The 19,754-nt window shown below is 35.3% G+C and overlaps 1 protein-coding gene and 1 pseudogene across 1 annotated transcript; one reads left to right on the top strand and one right to left on the bottom strand.

Moving 5' to 3' along the window:
* The first annotated feature begins 3,257 nt into the window (after positions 1 to 3,257).
* Positions 3,258 to 4,778, top strand: LOC142538438 (uncharacterized; annotated as a pseudogene).
* A 2,593-nt stretch (positions 4,779 to 7,371) lies between these two features.
* Positions 7,372 to 13,473, bottom strand: LOC142540484 (uncharacterized). The gene is made up of 14 exons (XM_075646671.1): positions 13,342 to 13,473; positions 12,614 to 12,702; positions 12,121 to 12,357; positions 11,008 to 11,072; positions 10,655 to 10,715; positions 10,445 to 10,562; positions 10,281 to 10,362; positions 10,123 to 10,195; positions 9,991 to 10,052; positions 8,854 to 8,949; positions 8,515 to 8,669; positions 8,345 to 8,441; positions 7,773 to 7,850; positions 7,372 to 7,692 (listed from the first exon to the last, which is right to left on the bottom strand). Exons 1-14 carry the CDS (start codon positions 13,404 to 13,406, stop codon positions 7,585 to 7,587), a joined length of 1,386 nt encoding a protein of 461 aa, XP_075502786.1. The 5' UTR covers positions 13,407 to 13,473; the 3' UTR covers positions 7,372 to 7,584.
* Between the last annotated feature and the right edge of the window lie 6,281 nt (positions 13,474 to 19,754).

The following is a 19,754-nucleotide window of genomic DNA, read 5'->3' as shown; positions in this document are numbered from 1 at the left end:
TACGGATCCCTGGACTTGCAGAATGGCCAGGGCCTCATATCTCCCATACTTTAAATATGGTGTTGAGGCCTCATATCTCCCGGACTTTAAATATGATTCCGGGGCCTCATATCTCCTGGACTTATATGGTGTCGGGGCCTCATATCTCCCGGACTTTAAATATGGTGCCGGGACCTCATATCTCCCAAACTTTAAATACGGTTTCGGGGTCTCATATCTCCCGGACTTTAAATATGGTGTCGGGCCCTCATATCTCCCAAACTTTAACTTTTCTGCTTCCCTGCTATATTAGTTTTATTAAAAACCAAATCACTAACCTGGAAATACTGAATCCGAATTCATTTTCAGTAGAGTGAAACTTCTCTAGTTGAGCTAAATTAGGTGACTAATTTAGTTGTATGCTACTGAGTGCATATCAAATATTTTTCCACGCCAATCCGGAATAGCTGCCGAAGTTCGAGCCCATATGAAAATCCACTGATAAAATTTGAGTACCGAGTTGGTCGGACTTATTTTTGAATGGAAATCATATCTACGTCTTGAGCTCAATTTCCCGCGGACGACGCCAATGAAACCGGATTGCATCAGGAGTAATTCTATCCCTGAGCTAAAAGCAAGCTCTAGGGTTGGTTACATGCATCTATTTACCCCAGGTCAAGGCATTATGAAGTTTGAAAGTTAAAGGGTTATAGCATTTCGATAATGTGATGGGGTATTGTATTGGGTATATTGAATGTCGTCTTAACACATGAGTAGTCTCCAGCTACTTTTACCAACGGTGAATCGGTCAAATGGAATCGACCCATGAAAGAATTAAAGGAAATTGGGAACATGAAAGAAAAATTTGCGGTCAACAAATGGGGCATAGTTCTATTAATAAAGTTTATTCATCAACAAACAGGTCTTTGATCATCTATAATTTTTCTTTCCACCAAGCAATTGATGGAAATGTTGAATCGGGAAAATTGCATCCGTTCATCATGTTTTCTGGTTCCATGATCCAATTATCATGCATCGACAGGTAAAACAACACGTACTAATGTCAATTTGGATAAAGAAATACCTGACATAAGGTTTCGAAGCCTTATTAATGAAAAAATAAAAAACTTTATTTTGGATAAAAGAACGAAAGTGATTTTTCAAAAAGCTTTGTCTACTGAATGAGAAGCTGATGTGGAAGCCTGTAAGCCTGAATGTCTACTTCGGGTCTTTCTTGAGTGCTTTTGTACCAACCAAACACATTTTTTATAGTTCTCTCTATATAAACACACTCTAAAGCTTATGATCAAGAAACCCATTTTACAACAATACTAGTGATTTTACTCGGTTCTATTCCTTATCAAACTATTTGACCAAAAAAATCAACCACACCACTTAAATCTGCATGATAAAAACTAAATCCTCATGATAATGTAAAAACAATCACATTTCTCCCTATCATGGTTTTCATTTCCAGGAGCTGCCTCGGCTGCCAATGGATCTGCCACACTAATTACTTTATCTCTTTGATCCCCTAATTGTCATCAAATTCACCGAAAGATGTGCCACCGCTATCAGTTTACCACTACATCTGACCGAGAATCAAGCTGCAATAATTGTTCCTCTTTATAATCAGTCACTTCCTGCTCCAGATGTTCTGGAGACGAGGATTCAACAAATCCATCAGTTAATGAGTCAGCTTCAGGAAGCTGATTCACTTCTGAGTTCACTTTGTTTTCCATTGTACCTACACAGTTCCATAATAGAAAAATAGTCATCAGATTCTTGAAAATCGTATATTTATTCTATCATTACCTCAAATTTTGAACTGGATAAAGTCATGAATCATAAAACCTACCCACTTACAAGTACTTGATTATCCACGTACAGTTCCACCATCAAAACACCCACCTAAAGACCCTTTGCCTCCCCACCCCACCCCCAGTTTTAAATATAAAAAAAGAAACATAGATCCAAGCTAGTAAATGCCATTGGTGAAACGGAAGTTTCAAAACATTTGAGTTACGTAATTGACAACATAATAACACATGGAAAAGAGCCGGAACACTGTAGCACTTCGCCACACGACACACACAGGCACCTTTTATCACACAATTATGAGTTGATTCATCACTAAACACGAAGAATTCACGAACCTGGAAGGTTTGGATGGTTGAATTCCGATCGAAATGCAGAGAACTGCAACGACACCTTCAAGGAAAAAGTGTCGTCAATTTTTTTTGAGAAGTCGCTTTGACAATCACTATACATATTTTTTTTTTTCTTTTGGTTTTATTTTAAATATTTCAAATTAGTTTATCATTAATTTTAAAAATTATAAGCACAAAACACGCGCAAATATGCATTAATATATAGATTTTTTTTGCTGCACAAAGAAACTCGGGATTTATTTCCCTTGTAAAAAGATTTTGTTTAACAACTTTCTTTTTTGATAAATTGATAATAGAAATTGGGACAAATAAATTTTAAATGATTTAATTATTACAGCCATGTAAAATTTTACTTTCACATATTATAAAAATAATTAAGGTTCAAAATACTAAATCATTTTCTTGTCATATTTACTTACATAGGTATTATCTTCACATGATATAGATACTACATTTTTGTTTTTTATTTTGTTTTATTTTTATTTCAATATTTCAAATTAGGCAAAAAATTGTGTGAGACGGTCTCACGGGTCGTATTTTGTGAGACAAATATCTTATTTGGGTCATCGAAGAATAATAATTATTTTTTATGATAAAATTATTACTTTTTATTTTGAATATCGGTAGGATTGACTCGTCTCACAGATAAAATTCGTGAGACCGTATCACAAGAGACCTACTCTTCAAATTGTATATTAGCCTTTTTATAATTTCAAAATTATGACATGACTATCATGTAAATATAATCAATTCAAATGACAGTACGAGCTTTTCAGTATTTTTTACAATAATAATATTATCTATATTTGAACATAAATTTGTCTCAAAAAAAATATTTGAACATAAATTAAATTGATGATAAAAATGATAGTACAAAAACGGATTGGTAGTGGTTCTTATATATTTTCATAATATTTTATTTTTGTAAAAAAATTAGATAATTATTATTTTATCAAATACAAAAATTAAGAAAAATTATATCTATTACACAGTTTGAATTATTATGGTTTAAAATGGGTAAGGACATCGAGTGGGTATAATTAATGGAAAAGTAAAACCCTAAATATTGCAACATTTTGGGGTTTTAGTTTTGTGAGGTGAAGAAAAATGGCGAGAGGTGCTCTCCTTCATTTGGCGCGATCTCAAGCAAGAACATTGACTTCAGGTTATCTCATGCATTTCTGTTGTGAGCTTCATTTAAACATTTTCGTTTCTGATTATTTTCATATATTGGCGATCTATACAGAGTGGCGTTTGCGGAGGATTGATATCTTCATGCGTGCTTATTTTATTGGTTGATCATGAGATAAATCTAATAATTCAGTGTAGCATATCTTGGGTGGGCAAGTTATTTCTATTATGTCTGACTTTATGATTCTACTTCCGTTAAAAACTGAAGCAATTACTGCGTCCGGTCGTGCACTTTGTGATATAATGGTCTCGCTTTGAATTTTGGTAATTGGTTATACGTACAATCATAATTTTTTTAAATTTCTACTGATTCAATTTTTTTAAATTTCTACTGACTCTAAATAGCTTCCCTTTGAAAGATTTGGTCAGCAAATAGTGACAAATTATCATGTGATGAACTTGTGTTGCAACAAATATTGGTTTGAGCTCAATAATCACATTGGCAGTTTATTTGTAATTACCAGAAACTAATATTGGCTGTTACATTTTGATTGAGACTAATATCTATTTTCATGTAGTTGCTAGGTTTAGTCCATGCCCACAAACATTTGCTTCGAAAATTGACACCACCCCTGTCTTGAAGTTTGTCCAAGTTTACAAGCGAATGTTTATCTCGAGCTTCAACATCTGAAGACACCAGCAAGATTAGTATTGGACCTCAGAACAGGGAAAGAAGAGGAAAATAAAGAAATGGACACAGGTGTAGTCTATTATGGTCCCATATCAAACACTATCAAGAAAGTGAAGCTCCTCTCCCTTTCCACATGCTGCCTCTCTGTTTCATTAGGACCCGTCATCACTTTCATGACATCACCTGACATGAATGTTATTCTAAAGGGGGCAGTGGCATCTACTGTTATATTCCTTAGTGCTTCTACTACTGCTGCCCTTCACTGGTTTGTGAGCCCTTACATCCACAAACTGAGATGGCAACCTGGTTCGGACAGCTTTGAGGTAGAGATGCTATCATGGCTAGCAACACATTTACCAAGAACCATCAAGTTTGCAGATATTCGACCTGCAGAGACAAAAAGGCCTTTTGTGACGTTCAAGGCTAATGGTAGTCTCTATTTTGTTGATGTGGAGCACTGCCACAATAAGGCATTATTGGCAAAACTGACCCCTCAAAAGCAAGCTCATGGTCTGCCTTCAAGAACTTGTGATGTGCACCATATTTGTAGAACATTCAAATGACTCTATGTAGAAATTTCCTGTTTTCTTATGTTATTCTGTGTCTTGCCTTTGAGGGCATTGAAGGAATTAATTATACATTTGAGTCAAACTTCGGCGCTAAACAACGTGCATCAAAGGTCAACATTGTTCTATTTGTGTTTGAGTCAAACTTTTGCGCTAAATAATGTGCATCAAAGATCAACTTTGTTCTATTTGTGTTGCTCGGGATCATGGATATATGATATATAACCAGTTATTGTTTTATCTATATTACTGTTGCTTTCTGGGACTTCTCTCTCTGAATTCCATGCCTTCAACTGGAGTACTATTAACCACAAGATTGACAAGTGATGATCGAGCATTTGTTCTATACTTGTACATCATTTGGCATATCCCTGAGGGCTGAGGGTATTAGATTGTCATATTCTCCAGATTTTAATTTATAGTTTAATAAGTCTTGATATCGTTGACTCCGGAAGAGCAATTACCACAGTAATCCTACATTTGATATTATGTGCTACAACAAAATATTGTTCTTATATCTACAATTTAGAATCAGGATCATTCCCAGTTTGGGATCAATTGCATGAAATTATGTATTATTTATATTCTTTTACCAATTTAGCCAATCATTAAACACATTAATTGATATTTTAACGTTCAAACAATTGAACGTCCAAGATGATGTGGCACTGACATTGTGATTTAGTTGAATTAAGCGAAGTTGTAGGTATTATTGCAGGCCCCAGACCTCCCAGATTCTACAAGTGAATCGAAAGAGTTTTATATTTAGTCAAATACTATAAAGAAGCTTTTTCTTAAAAGAGTTCTATATTAGTTGAAGTTGACCGTGGACATTGTTTGTGTGAATTCTCCAATAAACCATTCACGGGATCTATAATCTGAAAATAGCAATGCTCAAAATAAATGTTAGCAAATTTTAAGTCGAGACAACATAGATTTATTTCTCTTTGGAAAGAATTTGCCCAGCACTTGGTGCTCACGGGATATGACAATCATCTCTAAAAATACAAATATGTTATAGTAAAACTACAAATCACAAGTTATGTAACCATAAAATGATATAAACTCGTCTAGAAGAAAGAAGAAGACATTCAATATAAATGCAAATATTTTTGCAGAATTATCCTCCAAATATTATATTTAAAAGATTTGAGCATCTTTATTTAATGTTGTTATTCTGAAGGGACATGTTTTTCTTCCGTTCATGCGGGTGTCTCTTGGTCCATAAGATATGAATGGGGGGCGTTTGAAAAACTTGAAACTGAACATCCATGTTTGTGAACATGTATGCCGGGAGCTGGGCCTGCCAAAAGCGCACACCTTTCTGCCTAGAAATTTCCAGGCAGACTTACTGGTGGGGGGGCCGCACGTTCTGAGCTCGATTTTCTCTCCGATGCTATCGTTTCGAGTTTTCCTTCGTTTTCTTACTTAATTTCCATTCATAAAGACAACCTTTCCAACATGTTGCTGATTTTCTTCCAATAAATGACCTTCTTCATATAAGGTAGGATTTAGTTCTCATTTTTTAGTACTTAATCTTACATTGGAAGTAAAAAACAAAAAAAAAATCATGGTGAAAGTTCTATACCTTTGACTCTCCTATGGCCGTTGTGTAGTGAATGAGAACCCAAGAAAATCTGAAACTTGTGTGGTTTGGCCGTGAAGAACTATATCCACAACATAAAGTCTTGGAGTGTCAAAACACTGTTTTTAGATTACCCTCATCTCATCTTTTAATGGTTAAAAATATATTGGGATGGATATGGTAGGAAATCTTTCGTGCAAACTAAATCAAAATAAAATAATGTTATAAAAATACATTATAATTACAGTAATCTCAGTTTAATTCGAGAACCTAATCTTTGAATTATATCACTGATAAATCCGATTATTGGTCAGAATGAGATATGATGTCATTGTGTATAGACAAGGTATTGCATACATATCCAAACGTTGCTGTTCGAGAAAGCTACCGTAGACAGGAAATAGCAAAAAGGCTAGTAGCTAAAGCAGAGGCCAAAGCCAGAAGTTGGGGATGTCCTGCAAACTGTGACGTACAAAACATTGGAGTAAAAAATTTATATGCAAGTCTAGGCTTCAAATGTATTTAAAGTGCCTGAAAATGCAACTTGGCCTCAGCCAAAAACCTCACCTGACATGCACTTCAACTTCATGACGAAACTTATTTAAAGATACTAATAATACGCATCTAAACCGTAAAACAGAAAGTAGCGTAAATATTTGTGTACATGGACATTTGACAAGTTGCAGGTTGTGAAATGTATTTCTTCTAGGTCTACTCATAATTCTGTGGTCTTTGAGCCCAATGATAGAACGTCGGTTTTACTGGCGATCCGGGAGCCAAGGTTATGGTTTTGATTGTGACGAGGGCAAGCAATTGCCACAGAAGAGATCACCGGTGTAGGTATAATGTCGATTACCCTTTTTACGGATGTCAAAGACACATGGACTGATCCAGGACCAAAAGAATTGAATTGTACAGTTCATGTAAATTAAACTTTGTTGTTACCATTGTTACAGGGAGACAGCCATTTAGTTCCAATTGTTTGGGATCTCAGGGTTTTTTTTTTAATTAAAAAAAAGTTTTATTTAAGGATGTTAGGTTTTCTGATACATGAAAATTAAGATCTTTTGAGTCAGTTCTCAAATTACAGATCCTTCAAGTCTTAATCTAATACGTAAAATATATAGACAAAGTCATGATTATTCGGAACAACTTTTTCAAGTTTGTGAAGATCAAACCAAAGTCATGTGCATACATGTATATATGTAATGTATAACATTGAACAACCTGCATGTCTCACATATCAGATCAACCAAAATTGCAGTAAAATTTATTCATGTTCCTCGACGTAACGTTTAATATTTGTAGTCATAGATTTGTATGCCACAGATTTTACATGACATTATAACACATCATGCAAAACTTCACGGATTTGAATCACTTGACGTCTGTCTTTTACCGCATTTTTTTATACATGCAGAGAATGTGTAGCAAAACAAAAGCCACTAAGGAATCTGTCGATCATACTTGGACAAATTTGTCTAAAGTGGAAGTATCAAGTGCAGGAAACTCTCTCAGAGCAGAAAGAACAGCAAGACCAAGTTTAACGGCATCTTCATCACTTGTTGCCTGCAAGAATTACTATTATCAGTATGGTCACAGGCATTTTAAGCAAACCATGTAGCTTCTTTATGGAATGGTGCAGTCACCTCAATATTTAGAGGCAAGACGGGGTCATGAAGTGAGAGCCTCAAAAGAAACCATCCACCATAGCCCGAAACTCGTACCTGTTTTTCATAGAAAGTGGAAACTACATATTGTTAAAGGAATATACCAAAACACAAACCCCAATTCCACATAGATCATATATACACAAATATTGTAAAATGAAAAAAACAAACAAACAAACAAAACAAAATTTTGAGTTGTTTAATTGTGCAAGCATTACCAAACACGGCATTGCCAAGGTTTTCAGTTGAAAATGTAAGCACGGTTCTTTGCAATCAAGCCAATGCGATATAGTAGGGATCAACATATTCTATGATCAAATTACGTGATCTCACTATTTTGTTCCATGACGACTACATTTAGAGGATAAATTACAGCAAGATTGTGATTCAATTATGAGATCATTTTTGTAGCTAAAGTGTAATCGCAATGCACTAAAGTGAAACAAACATAACTTAATAGAACTGTCAAGAGTTGACTTAGAATTGATATTCCTTTCTAGTAACAACACATAAGCTGAGATATTAAAGAACCAATAGTTTCAACTACTTACTCCTTCGTAGTTAACAGGGGCTTTCTGAAGGTTTGGGTCTGAATCAGTGATGTTTGACAAGTGATGTAGCACTGACTCTCCATATTCGTGGAACGATCTGCAATGCATCAATATCAATGTTTAATGAATCACAGGAGAAAAGTTTCACAGTAAGGTGTAGCGAAGCTCACCCTCCTCTAAGATCTTCATGATTCTGATTGATTTTGAGTCTAAGTTCAACAGCAACACCAGGTTCCTCTAGACCATCCACCAAATCTGTCAAAACCTTGCTGCCACCACCAACTCCAGAAGCTTTAGCTGATGCAAGTTTGTTTAAAATTTTGACCTACAACCGATAAAGTACAAAACAAAAAGGAATGCTTCATATCGAGATTGAAGGAACTATTGAGCTATAAATTTTCGTGGAAACAAAGAATTAGCGGTTGCCTTTGTTCATAGCAGGTTAGAAGGCAAATATGGGATGGACCTTCGATGACTAAAAATCAATAACAGGGATGACAAGAACCTACCATGAGGTATGCACCGTCGTCGAGCCAATTATTCTCCTTAAGAGCTCCATGACCACTCGTTTCAATAGCCAAATGTGACTCCTCTCCAACAGAGTTCTGCCACAATTTAACCAGCAGCATTAGTCCTTTAAGTCCTTTAAGCTTATATAAACATATTTGAAATATCAAAACAGTTGGATGACCCTGTATGAAAGTCATGACAGTCGGCTGTGTTTGAATTTCATATTTCCATAATTATGCACCACGAAAGTCTTTAAAAGCCCCAGCCCCAACACTCGATCCCCCTCGCTCTCTCTCTCTCACTCAAAAATAAAAAAAAGGACACCAGAGATGGCCAAATCAACCACTCGCATAAAACCTGACACGAGAAACTAATTTAAGTATATGGATATTGGATAGAAATGGAAAAATGAGGAACGAAATAATATCCCTGAATTAAATACTTAACTATTACAAAAATTACTATCAGACATTGAAATTGCGATCATATGGTTCAAACTCCCATCTTAATTATTGAATCGAGTCGGGATACGTGATAGCTCATGTGTTGTGCCTCATGGAGGATAATAATGGTGTGTTATAAACTAAGACATCGCTTGCCTCATGTGATGAGATGATAATAACGTATGATATTAGGATAAATAAATTAAAGACATAGATAACTTAACTTTGTTTAACTCTGACTGGTGCTGGATGAGGCGAGGAAACAAAATCTTATCTTTCGCACTAAACGATGCCTAAGTTGAAAATGTGTCCCATTTCACAATAAGAAAATTAAGAGAATGGTGAATCTGTATCAGTTAACAAGTGAGCATGTTTCTTTAACCAACACATACAATATTCTTTCCCCCAGCCATTTTCTCTAAGATAAACTAGTCAATCAGGTTGATGACTCTCTATACACTTGTATCAATATCTTTTGACGTTTTTGCTGCATTGAAATCAGAACCTGTGATATGGAGGTGAGGGGTGTATATAGAAAAGGGATATATTCAAAAATAATAATTAGTTTTAGAACTAAGATATTCAGAAACAAGCACAAAAGTAATGTTCAAGGTGATAGTGACCAAATAGCCCCAGAATTGCAAATAGAGACAGCAGGTCCAGACTCATATTAATATATTATTCTTTACTTACCAAACGAATAGCTTCATCAATTACATTTTTGTAGCCTCTTTTGAACCTATGGTGTCTTCCACCTGAGAAGATTAATTAGTGTAAGCTTCATGATAACCAAAAAAATTATCATTCTGAAACTATTTATCCTACCCAGTTTCTTTTCGATAAATGCAGTCAATCCATCTGACGTGACACTATCAGTGACAATTGTTGTCCCTGGATGCTGTTACACAAAAATACAAAAAAATTAGGAAAAGCTTTCTTTGAGAAACCAAGAAACACCGAACACGTCATTGAGAAAAACATACTTGTTCTAAAACAATAGCAGAGATTAGGGCAATCAATCGGTTCCGATTGAACTCACGGCCGCTGGAGTCTACAGCAGCAGATCTGAACAAAAGATCTAACATCATGTTTCATCAGAAAATTCAGCAGGTGTTTCCAAGGAACACAAGAGACCAGCAACCCGTACCTGTCAACGTCCGTATCAAAGATGATTCCCAAGTCTGCTTTGTTCTCAAGGACAGCCCGTGTGATAGCTTTCATAGCTTCTTTATCCTCCGGGTTAGGAATATGATTCGGAAATAATCCTGGTATAGGTATAAATATAACATCAGCTCCCAAAAACATTTCGTGCACATGACACATTTACATAAATGACAACTTTCAAATTTAGAGTTACCATCTGGCTCTAGGAACTGACTTCCAGAAGTAACAGCTCCAAGAGGCTCAAGAACCTTGCCCTGATACGCCGGAGACAACAACTATTAAGGGAGCTACATGGAGATTCTTTAACAAAAGAGCGACATCATTTTTGGCACAAGTTTACAACAAAAAGATTGCAAATATCCTAGAGGACTCATTCGTTATTAGTTAATCTACTTCAGGAAACGCTATTAAAGATTCCATGATCCTCCACTCACTCCTATTTTATTACTCATGCTTCATAATATCTAACACCTTTGGAGAATGTGTGTAGAAAACAGGCAAGAAATAATTAAAATTAATAAAAAAAATAAAACAGTCCATACTTACGGCAAAGAATCCTCCAGCCCCATTTCCAGCATCCACAACTATATGGAGTCCCTCAAGGGGCTTCTCTGAAAGTGAGATAAAATAATTAATAACGATGAACAAGATCTACGTGCCTTTTAAATCATGAAGTGGATTTCAACACGGTAATTACTGACACACGTAAGGTCAATAGGAATGCTCCATTATTAAACAGTCGGGGGGTTGGGGGAAGAGGGGCGACAGACTCCAATAATAGGAACATAATAACATCATTCGGAGGGGCGGATCCAAGATTTTATGTTTGAAAGAGCCGCATTGTGCGGCGTTGTCGGAGCTACCAATTTTCAGCGGGGCTCATCGATTTCCCTCTTCAGAGTTGTGGTATGTGCTTTATCCAATATATATATATATATATATATATATATATATATACACACACTAGGAAAAAATGTTTTTTATATAGCAATATGGTTTTAAAAATTTTCGGGGGTCACGGAGATCTATCACTACTAGCGAAATCAAATTTTAACTCAATAAGAACTTTCATTTCTTTTTTTCATTCTCTTTATTTTGGTGTAATTTTACAACTTAATTTTAAAATTTAATGTAAAGTTCAGAAATATCTTTTAACAAATTTTTAAATCATTTTCAATACAAAAAAAATGAGTGACAATAAAATTAAAAAAGTCAGGTTTTGATTTCATAGGAGATGCCCACATTTAACGCCAATATATCATAAAGACAAAAATTCAGTCACCTAAACAAATGTTCAATTTGAGTTCAATAATAGATATTGAAATTGGTTTAATTGAAAAAATGAACAAGAACAAATAAATTTAAAAAGTTTTAAAAAACGAAAATGGAAATGAGGACTATCAAATAATCAAACCAATTACTTCTAGCACAAGTTTTAAAACAAACTTGAAAATGGAAATCACTCAAAATATTTTATTAATATATATATATACTAATTAAAAGAATTTGGGGTGATGTAGATCTGCCTCTGCTCATCCGTATAAAGAGAAGCACCGCTTACTGCTGGAATGTGAGTGCTAATCTAAAGTTGCTTATTTTTTCCTAAAAAAATGCAGTGTCTTACGATCTACATACCAAGGATTATGTCCGATATTATACCTATATTCCCTGCAGAATCACGAACTGCTGCTACCAGATTAGATGAATAAATAGTCATGTAGTCCACCTTTTTCACAGCTTGTTTCGCTTTCCTTTCTGCATCCCTCAAATCTTCATCTGTGATGTTTTTATATATCTCAGCAGCACGCTCCAATATAACTTTGATATCGGGTTTCCCAAGTCCGCCAGCATTGGTAAAGAACTTGAATCCATTCCGGTTGTAGGGAAGATGACTAGCTGTTCCAGACAAAAACAGAATCACAACTATTCCAGCTTGAAACGCCGATATATAACTAAAATTCTAAAGCAGGTACAACATGCCTTTTTAACTGCAACATTTGAAATTGTAATCGAGCTTCTTTGAGCAAAACAGATTGTTCAACAGTCTGCGTAAGTCTAGCCTACAACTGGCTATCCCAGGTCTATTTAAGTTGTTATAATATTAAGTTTGTTATAGGTTAGATCAAAAGAAGCATATAATTAATCGGCTGACCCGTAATCATTATAGATCCATCAACTGGGCATTGAACGTCTTCATTACTGGTGAGAGTGCTATTGAACATTGCTGGTGTGGATGCTAATCTGCAAAAGCAGAAATGTTATAAATATTATATCATGCTGCTGTAGTGATGGCTCAACCAAAGAGTGCTTACATGGAAGGTAACACGAAGAAGAAAGTCTTTTTTCTAAACCACACACACAAAAGCATGGCCACCTAGGTTTGCACTTACATAATTCCTGAAAAACTAAATGCCTAGACAGTGGTTGACCAGAAAGAACAGAGAACTGAAGTTCACGAAGCACAACAGCATCTCCATTCATAAAATCATGAGTTGATTATATCAACAAGTGATGGATCAGGACGAACAGAGAACTGAAGTTCACAAAGCACAACAGCATCTCCATTCATAAAATCATGAGTTGATTATATCACCAAGTGATGGATAATATACAATGCAAAGCATGTGATTCTGTGTCCTTTGCTATGGCAGTGCAATGTGGATGATTGAATTTATATTACATCTTACAGTAGAGGCAAATCTTCCAATTATAAGATTGCATTGTTTTTGGGAAGATAGATATATGTGAAACAACCATGCTTTTAAATTCAATGTGTCTAAGAAGAATTTTTCTCCACTGCTGAAGTTGTTGATCAAGTAAAAAGTAAATTTTTGCATCTGTCTCAGATTTGAACTAGCACATATAGGAAGCATCACATACCCATATTGAATAACATGAAAATCAGCCCCAGCTAGACCTCGAGATACAGCATCCTGAAATTGCATTAAGATTCTGTATTAGGAATTAAATAAATTATTCTCGACCTTTAAACCCACATAAGTTAAATTGACAGGGAAAAAAATGATAAAGATCAAATATTTGAACGGAATAAAACTATGTAACCCCCTCCGCTTAAAAGAGAGAAATCTAAATTGTAAACAAATTATTACAAAAAACAAAAAGGTATATCATAGTTTCAGAAGACCAATGGTCATCTATTTGTTTAATTCTTAGAAGAAAAACGCTGAAAAAAGTGATATAGCCTCCTGCAGTTTTAAAGTTATAACGAAGTGATCTGTCAATAAAATGATGACCCAGGACGCGTAGAATGGTGAAATGATTGTAATCCACAAGCTCAGTAAAAGGTTATCATTACAAGCATTTCCAGAGCTGAGTTTAAGATATCACTTGTTCCCATCTCCAGTGGATCTACACACAAAATTTTTAGGTAGTTCAACTTACCGAACATGCATTTTGCATTTGACTGCAGAGTTGCGTTTCAGCACCCCAGTAAAACTTAAAAGATGGACGCCAGACTGCTTCTTGTATGCAGAATTGCAGATTTTAATCAAATGCATAGGTTTGATTCCAATAACTTTCACTTACGATCCTCAGCTATCAAACTGTCTAGCTGGAAAAGGGTTTCTTCTAATTCATTTGACATTCTTTTTTCTAAGAGGAATACTGATACAGGTGCGGAACAAATGAGTCCAGGATAAGAGGATTCGAAGGCTAAACAAGTTAGTCTAGTTTCATGTGATTGTAAAAGAAATAATGGAAAGAATGATTATTATAGTTATTGTAGTACCAAAGGATAAAAATAGGATAAAGACTCTCATTTGTTATCAACATATATGCCAATACAAATTTCTTGCATCTTGAGGTCTTCTCTCAATTCTCAACCCTTTCTTAGGAGCAAAGACAACTTGGTGAAGAGGCAAATCGTTCACTGGAACTACTTCACAAGGAGGTTGTTTCTCAAAAGCTTGCAAGTCAGGATGCCGCTGAATCAATAGCAAAGATGCTATCAGAAAACAATATGATTTTTCACGGTCGTCAAAGATACTAAATTGTTATTACTAATTTGTGTATTATTTGTAACAATCTTCTCCATGCAATTTACGTTTGCTACGGTGTATTTTATTAATATTAACAATCAATTTAGTTTGTCATATCAAATTATAAAATTTTATAGGAATCATTTGACAAATATTTTATTATCTATCTGTTATCATCTCAGTTCTAGGTATTTTGGGTTCCTTTTTGTCATCCATTTTTTTTAATTAAACTAAAATTGTCATATCATACGGTTTAATTTCATACGTCTTAGTAATACAAGATATACAGTATATATTATCTAATTTAATTTCAATATCATAAAAAATTATTAATTTGTATGTTTTTTTTTTTATTAAGGATTAGTTTCAGTTCATTAATTCAAACACTCTAGAACTTGTATTGTAGCATTTGATTTGGTACGAGTATATTTTTCTCAGTTTTTTAATTTGTTTTCATTTTTTTTTTGGGAATATATGAATGATCAACCAAGTTTGTTTGTTTTGTTTGACTATTTAGCTTTAATCGGCTTGTAGTTCATATAGGCTCGTCATTAATAGTCCTATTTGGACACGTTGAGGTGGTGCTTTCCTTCCGATAATAAATGGAGCATAACGTCCTCAAAGACAACCAGGATCACAAATGCTCATTGAGATCGAAAAGCTTTTCCTGATGATGAACCATAAAATTATCCCTAATGGTAACCATGAGTCATTAAAGTTTTTTATTCAACTATTTTCACAAAGTTAAAGCTGCAAAATAAACGTAAAAAATCAATGGCCTATTACAAGAAGTCTCTACAAGAGTTGAGTTCCAATCATTATCTATATATCTATTTACATAGTAGAACCTCAGAGACAACATCATGTGGACGACAGCTGAATACAAGGACAAGACTAAAACAGAGAAGCCAAAAAGAAATGGAAAAGAGAAAAAGCGAGCCAGAACGGACTATGTACTCGTTAGTGGTACAAGGGCCGGAAAGATCGAAGATATTTAAGTTACAAACCATACCGCAGAACAGAGGGTGGCTCTAACTTGGAAATTTTTTATCCAAAGAATACCGAGCAGAAACATTATGTTTCTCCTTGTCACGTTGATTTCCCCAGAATTATAGCATCACCTCTCAAAAAATTGGCCTAGAGCCTATTGCTTTAGAGTTATGGTGGCGGAACTCCTCAATGGCACAGTGCTTCGCCATTCATTACCCAATGCACAAAAATGTCTGAAAATCCCTCGACAACTTCAGTTTTACGATCTTCACCATAGCGCAAATAAGATCCAGTGTGCTCTCTTCCCTGCATATACAGAGCATGGTATCAAGAATTGGCACGGAATAGTTATCAAAGAATCCACACTAAGAATTGTACCACCAAAATAAATTCTAAAATATGCTTGGGACTATAATGAGAATAAAAAGGCACGAGGAAAGGATAATATCTTGTTTATTTCCATACATTCTAATTTATGCCTTAATTTTTGGAATAAAAATGGCACCGTTGGTATCTCACTTTCTTTCAAGGACTAAAAGATGGATAGTAACATATACTAACCATTGTGCTATATCCACATTCACTGGCGGACGAAGTTGTTTCTCTAGCCATTTCATCGATAACATTGTCTGACGACAGTACAGCAGTTGGAGAGGCTGATAGCATTGACCTACGAATCAAAAAGTAAACAAGCTTAGCCTCAGCAAACAAAAACATTAAAATCTTCCCCAAGGAATCCCAAAATATACCGTTATCAACAACTTTATTGTCATTCATTCAATGTCCTTGCGTGTGTGCAAGGGAAAGTCTGTGACTCTGAATAGAAGTAAAAAGTAAGAAACGCAAGATTAAATACAAAGAACCCTAGTGACTACATAGAGTTCATTCATGAGTAACCAATAAGTCCCACTGCACATCTGAAGAAAAGAATCTGGAGACTGTTTGTCTGAACAACAAAACCCAGGTGCTCAGCTTGTGAAAGGTAACTGAATTCTGTAACTCATCCTCTAAGATAATAATGCAAAATAATCAACTTGGAAATATTACCTTTCCAACAACTCCTCTTCACACGAATTTGCAGATGACGAGAGCCAGTCCAAGTCAACAAAGTTTGACCAGTCAATTGCTTCCCCATTTTCATGTTCAATGTATTTACTTCTGTGCCTTGCAGTAAACAGCACTCTTGTAGGAATTGGAGGAGTATCCCTGCAAACACAAATATCGAGAATGATAAGGGTAAGGAATTAATTTCCAAATAAACGCTTTATAAGCCAAGTCACAAGACTCATTCAGATGATATAACAAATTGCCAAACAAACTAACCGGTAAGCGATAAATACCTTAATACATAAAGCACAGATAAGCAGTCAAATATTAAAAAAGATAGAAAAGTAGTACTTGATACTAGAATAACCAGTGTCTACAAGCAAGCAATATGAATTTTCTCTCAAGGTATTTAGCTGAACCATAACCTTGTCAGACATGGTTGGAGACCATCCAAAAAGCACAAAATAATCAAGGGGCTCGTGCTTCTTAACTAAATATCCAAGGGTCTCATTCATCCTCCATTATCCAGATCAGGATGAATGTCGCAAGTTGACCTACTCTAAGCCATTGACCACTCACCAGCATCTCCAATCAGGAATCAAGTCAGTCACATTGAAAATGCTTCCCAATCAGAAATCACATTTTCTCGCATCTGTAGCCTACTGCCCTCATCAAATCCACAATTAAATCAAAAAATTTTTATTGTGAGCTCAACTCACATATTAATTTTGTGATACATATATCAAAACCGATCTAATTCATGAAAATTATGATTTTTATTCTAATAGAATTACTTTTCACTTTAAGGCTACGTTTGATTGGAGTATAAAATTATGAAATGATTAAGAGAGAAATGATAAAAAGAATGATTGAAGTAGAAATATAATATATAATGATAAAATAATATTATGTTTGATATGATTGTTAAGAATAAGATAATTAAGAATCTTTTGATGAATTGACAAAATTGCTCATCCACTTCGGCGGCAACGGTGGTGTGGTGGCCGGCGGTCGGTCGGTGGACAGTCGGTGGCGAGAAGTGGTGTTGAGTTTGTATGTAGGAAAAAGGTAAAATTGGAAAAATATGATGAATTAAGAGTTGGATAAATAATCTTAGGGGGTGAAGAGTGATTATTTTATCCCAATTAATATAACATAATCATTTATAGGAGAGATTGACCTGATTAAATAAAAATCCTACCAAACATATGATTAGGTGGGTTAAAAAACTATAAACCCACCTAATCGCTCGTACCAAACGTAGCTTAAGTATTAACCGGTTTGACTCGTCTCATGGGAAAAGATTTGTATAAATGAATACATTATTATACAATATGTTGCCACTTTTGACTTTTGCATGGCGTTAAAAAATTAATTGATTCGTAATCGTCTCTTGGTCTCGGGCATGTAACATGTTACATGCTTTACATGCGTGTGTGTGTGTAAAGATTATACTTTTTTGTATGATTTTTCTTGGAAGTCCATCACAAGCTTTAGAAGTATTATTGGAATCTTTCACTTTGGAATTAAATGAGCATCGGAGACCATGTGTTTTATTCGTTTGGCAAATGGGTTGTGAATAAATCAAATAGGAAATGACAAAAAGCTAATTATCATATTCACGCAGCAGCAAGTCCATAATCAAGAAAATGCAAGATTGACTTTTATGCATGTGTTGAATTATTCAAACCAAGTTCAAATTCGAGTCAAGAACTAATATGCTAAATCGTACAAGTGATTGTTTGTGTATTATTGTTCAAAATTTACGAGCTAGTTCCATTTAAGAACAGCTTATCTTTATGAAAATCGTAATTTCAGAAAATGTATATCGCGTTCTTTATTTTATCGAACTTAGACCTATTTCCTATTGGGAGAAGTTTATATCACCGAACCACTTACAGAATGGTCGAGGTGCGGAGCCACGAGCGAGGGCACGGATCCCTGGACTTACAGAATGGTCGAGGTGTGGAGCCACGAGCCAGGGTACGGATCCCTGGACTTACAGAATGGTCAAGGTGCGGAGCTCCGAGCCAGGCTACGGATCCCTGGACTTGCAGAATGGCCAGGGCCTCATATCTCCCATACTTTAAATATGGTGTTGAGGCCTCATATCTCCCGGACTTTAAATATGATTCCGGGGCCTCATATCTCCTGGACTTATATGGTGTCGGGGCCTCATATCTCCCGGACTTTAAATATGGTGCCGGGACCTCATATCTCCCAAACTTTAAATACGGTTTCGGGGTCTCATATCTCCCGGACTTTAAATATGGTGTCGGGCCCTCATATCTCCCAAACTTTAAACTTTTCTGCTTCCCTGCTATATTAGTTTTATTAAAAACCAAATCACTAACCTGGAAATACTGAATCCGAATTCATTTTCAGTAGAGTGAAACTTCTCTAGTTGAGCTAAATTAGGTGACTAATTTAGTTGTATGCTACTGAGTGCATATCAAATATTTTTCCACGCCAATCCGGAATAGCTGCCGAAGTTCGAGCCCATATGAAAATCCACTGATAAAATTTGAGTACCGAGTTGGTCGGACTTATTTTTGAATGGAAATCATATCTACGTCTTGAGCTCAATTTCCCGCGGACGACGCCAATGAAACCGGATTGCATCAGGAGTAATTCTATCCCTGAGCTAAAAGCAAGCTCTAGGGTTGGTTACATGCATCTATTTACCCCAGGTCAAGGCATTATGAAGTTTGAAAGTTAAAGGGTTATAGCATTTCGATAATGTGATGGGGTATTTGTATTGGGTATATTGAATGTCGTCTTAACACATGAGTAGTCTCCAGCTACTTTTACCAACGGTGAATCGGTCAAATGGAATCGACCCATGAAAGAATTAAAGGAAATTGGGAACATGAAAGAAAAATTTGCGGTCAACAAATGGGGCATAGTTCTATTAATAAAGTTTATTCATCAACAAACAGGTCTTTGATCATCTATAATTTTTCTTTCCACCAAGCAATTGATGGAAATGTTGAATCGGGAAAATTGCATCCGTTCATCATGTTTTCTGGTTCCATGATCCAATTATCATGCATCGACAGGTAAAACAACACGTACTAATGTCAATTTGGATAAAGAAATACCTGACATAAGGTTTCGAAGCCTTATTAATGAAAAAATAAAAAACTTTATTTTGGATAAAAGAACGAAAGTGATTTTTCAAAAAGCTTTGTCTACTGAATGAGAAGCTGATGTGGAAGCCTGTAAGCCTGAATGTCTACTTCGGGTCTTTCTTGAGTG

The sequence above is a fragment of the Primulina tabacum genome, chromosome 3 (genome assembly GCF_025594145.1).
Source record: "Primulina tabacum isolate GXHZ01 chromosome 3, ASM2559414v2, whole genome shotgun sequence".
Classification (NCBI taxonomy): domain Eukaryota; kingdom Viridiplantae; phylum Streptophyta; class Magnoliopsida; order Lamiales; family Gesneriaceae; genus Primulina; species Primulina tabacum.
Note: the sequence above shows the minus strand (reverse complement) of the source record. Positions and strands in the feature narration are given on the sequence as shown.

Excerpts from the sequence above, each read along its gene's own strand:
- LOC142540484 (XM_075646671.1), bottom strand. The coding sequence starts at position 13,406 with ATGCAATTTCAGGATGCTGTATCTCGAGGTCTAGCTGGGGCTGATTTT. Across the intron at positions 11,073-12,120 it reads TGATTCTGCAGGGAATATAG|AGAAGCCCCTTGAGGGACTC; the intron begins GTATAATATCGG and ends TCTCACTTTCAG. Across the intron at positions 10,563-10,654 it reads TCAGTTCCTAGAGCCAGATG|GATTATTTCCGAATCATATT; the intron begins GTAACTCTAAAT and ends TACCTATACCAG.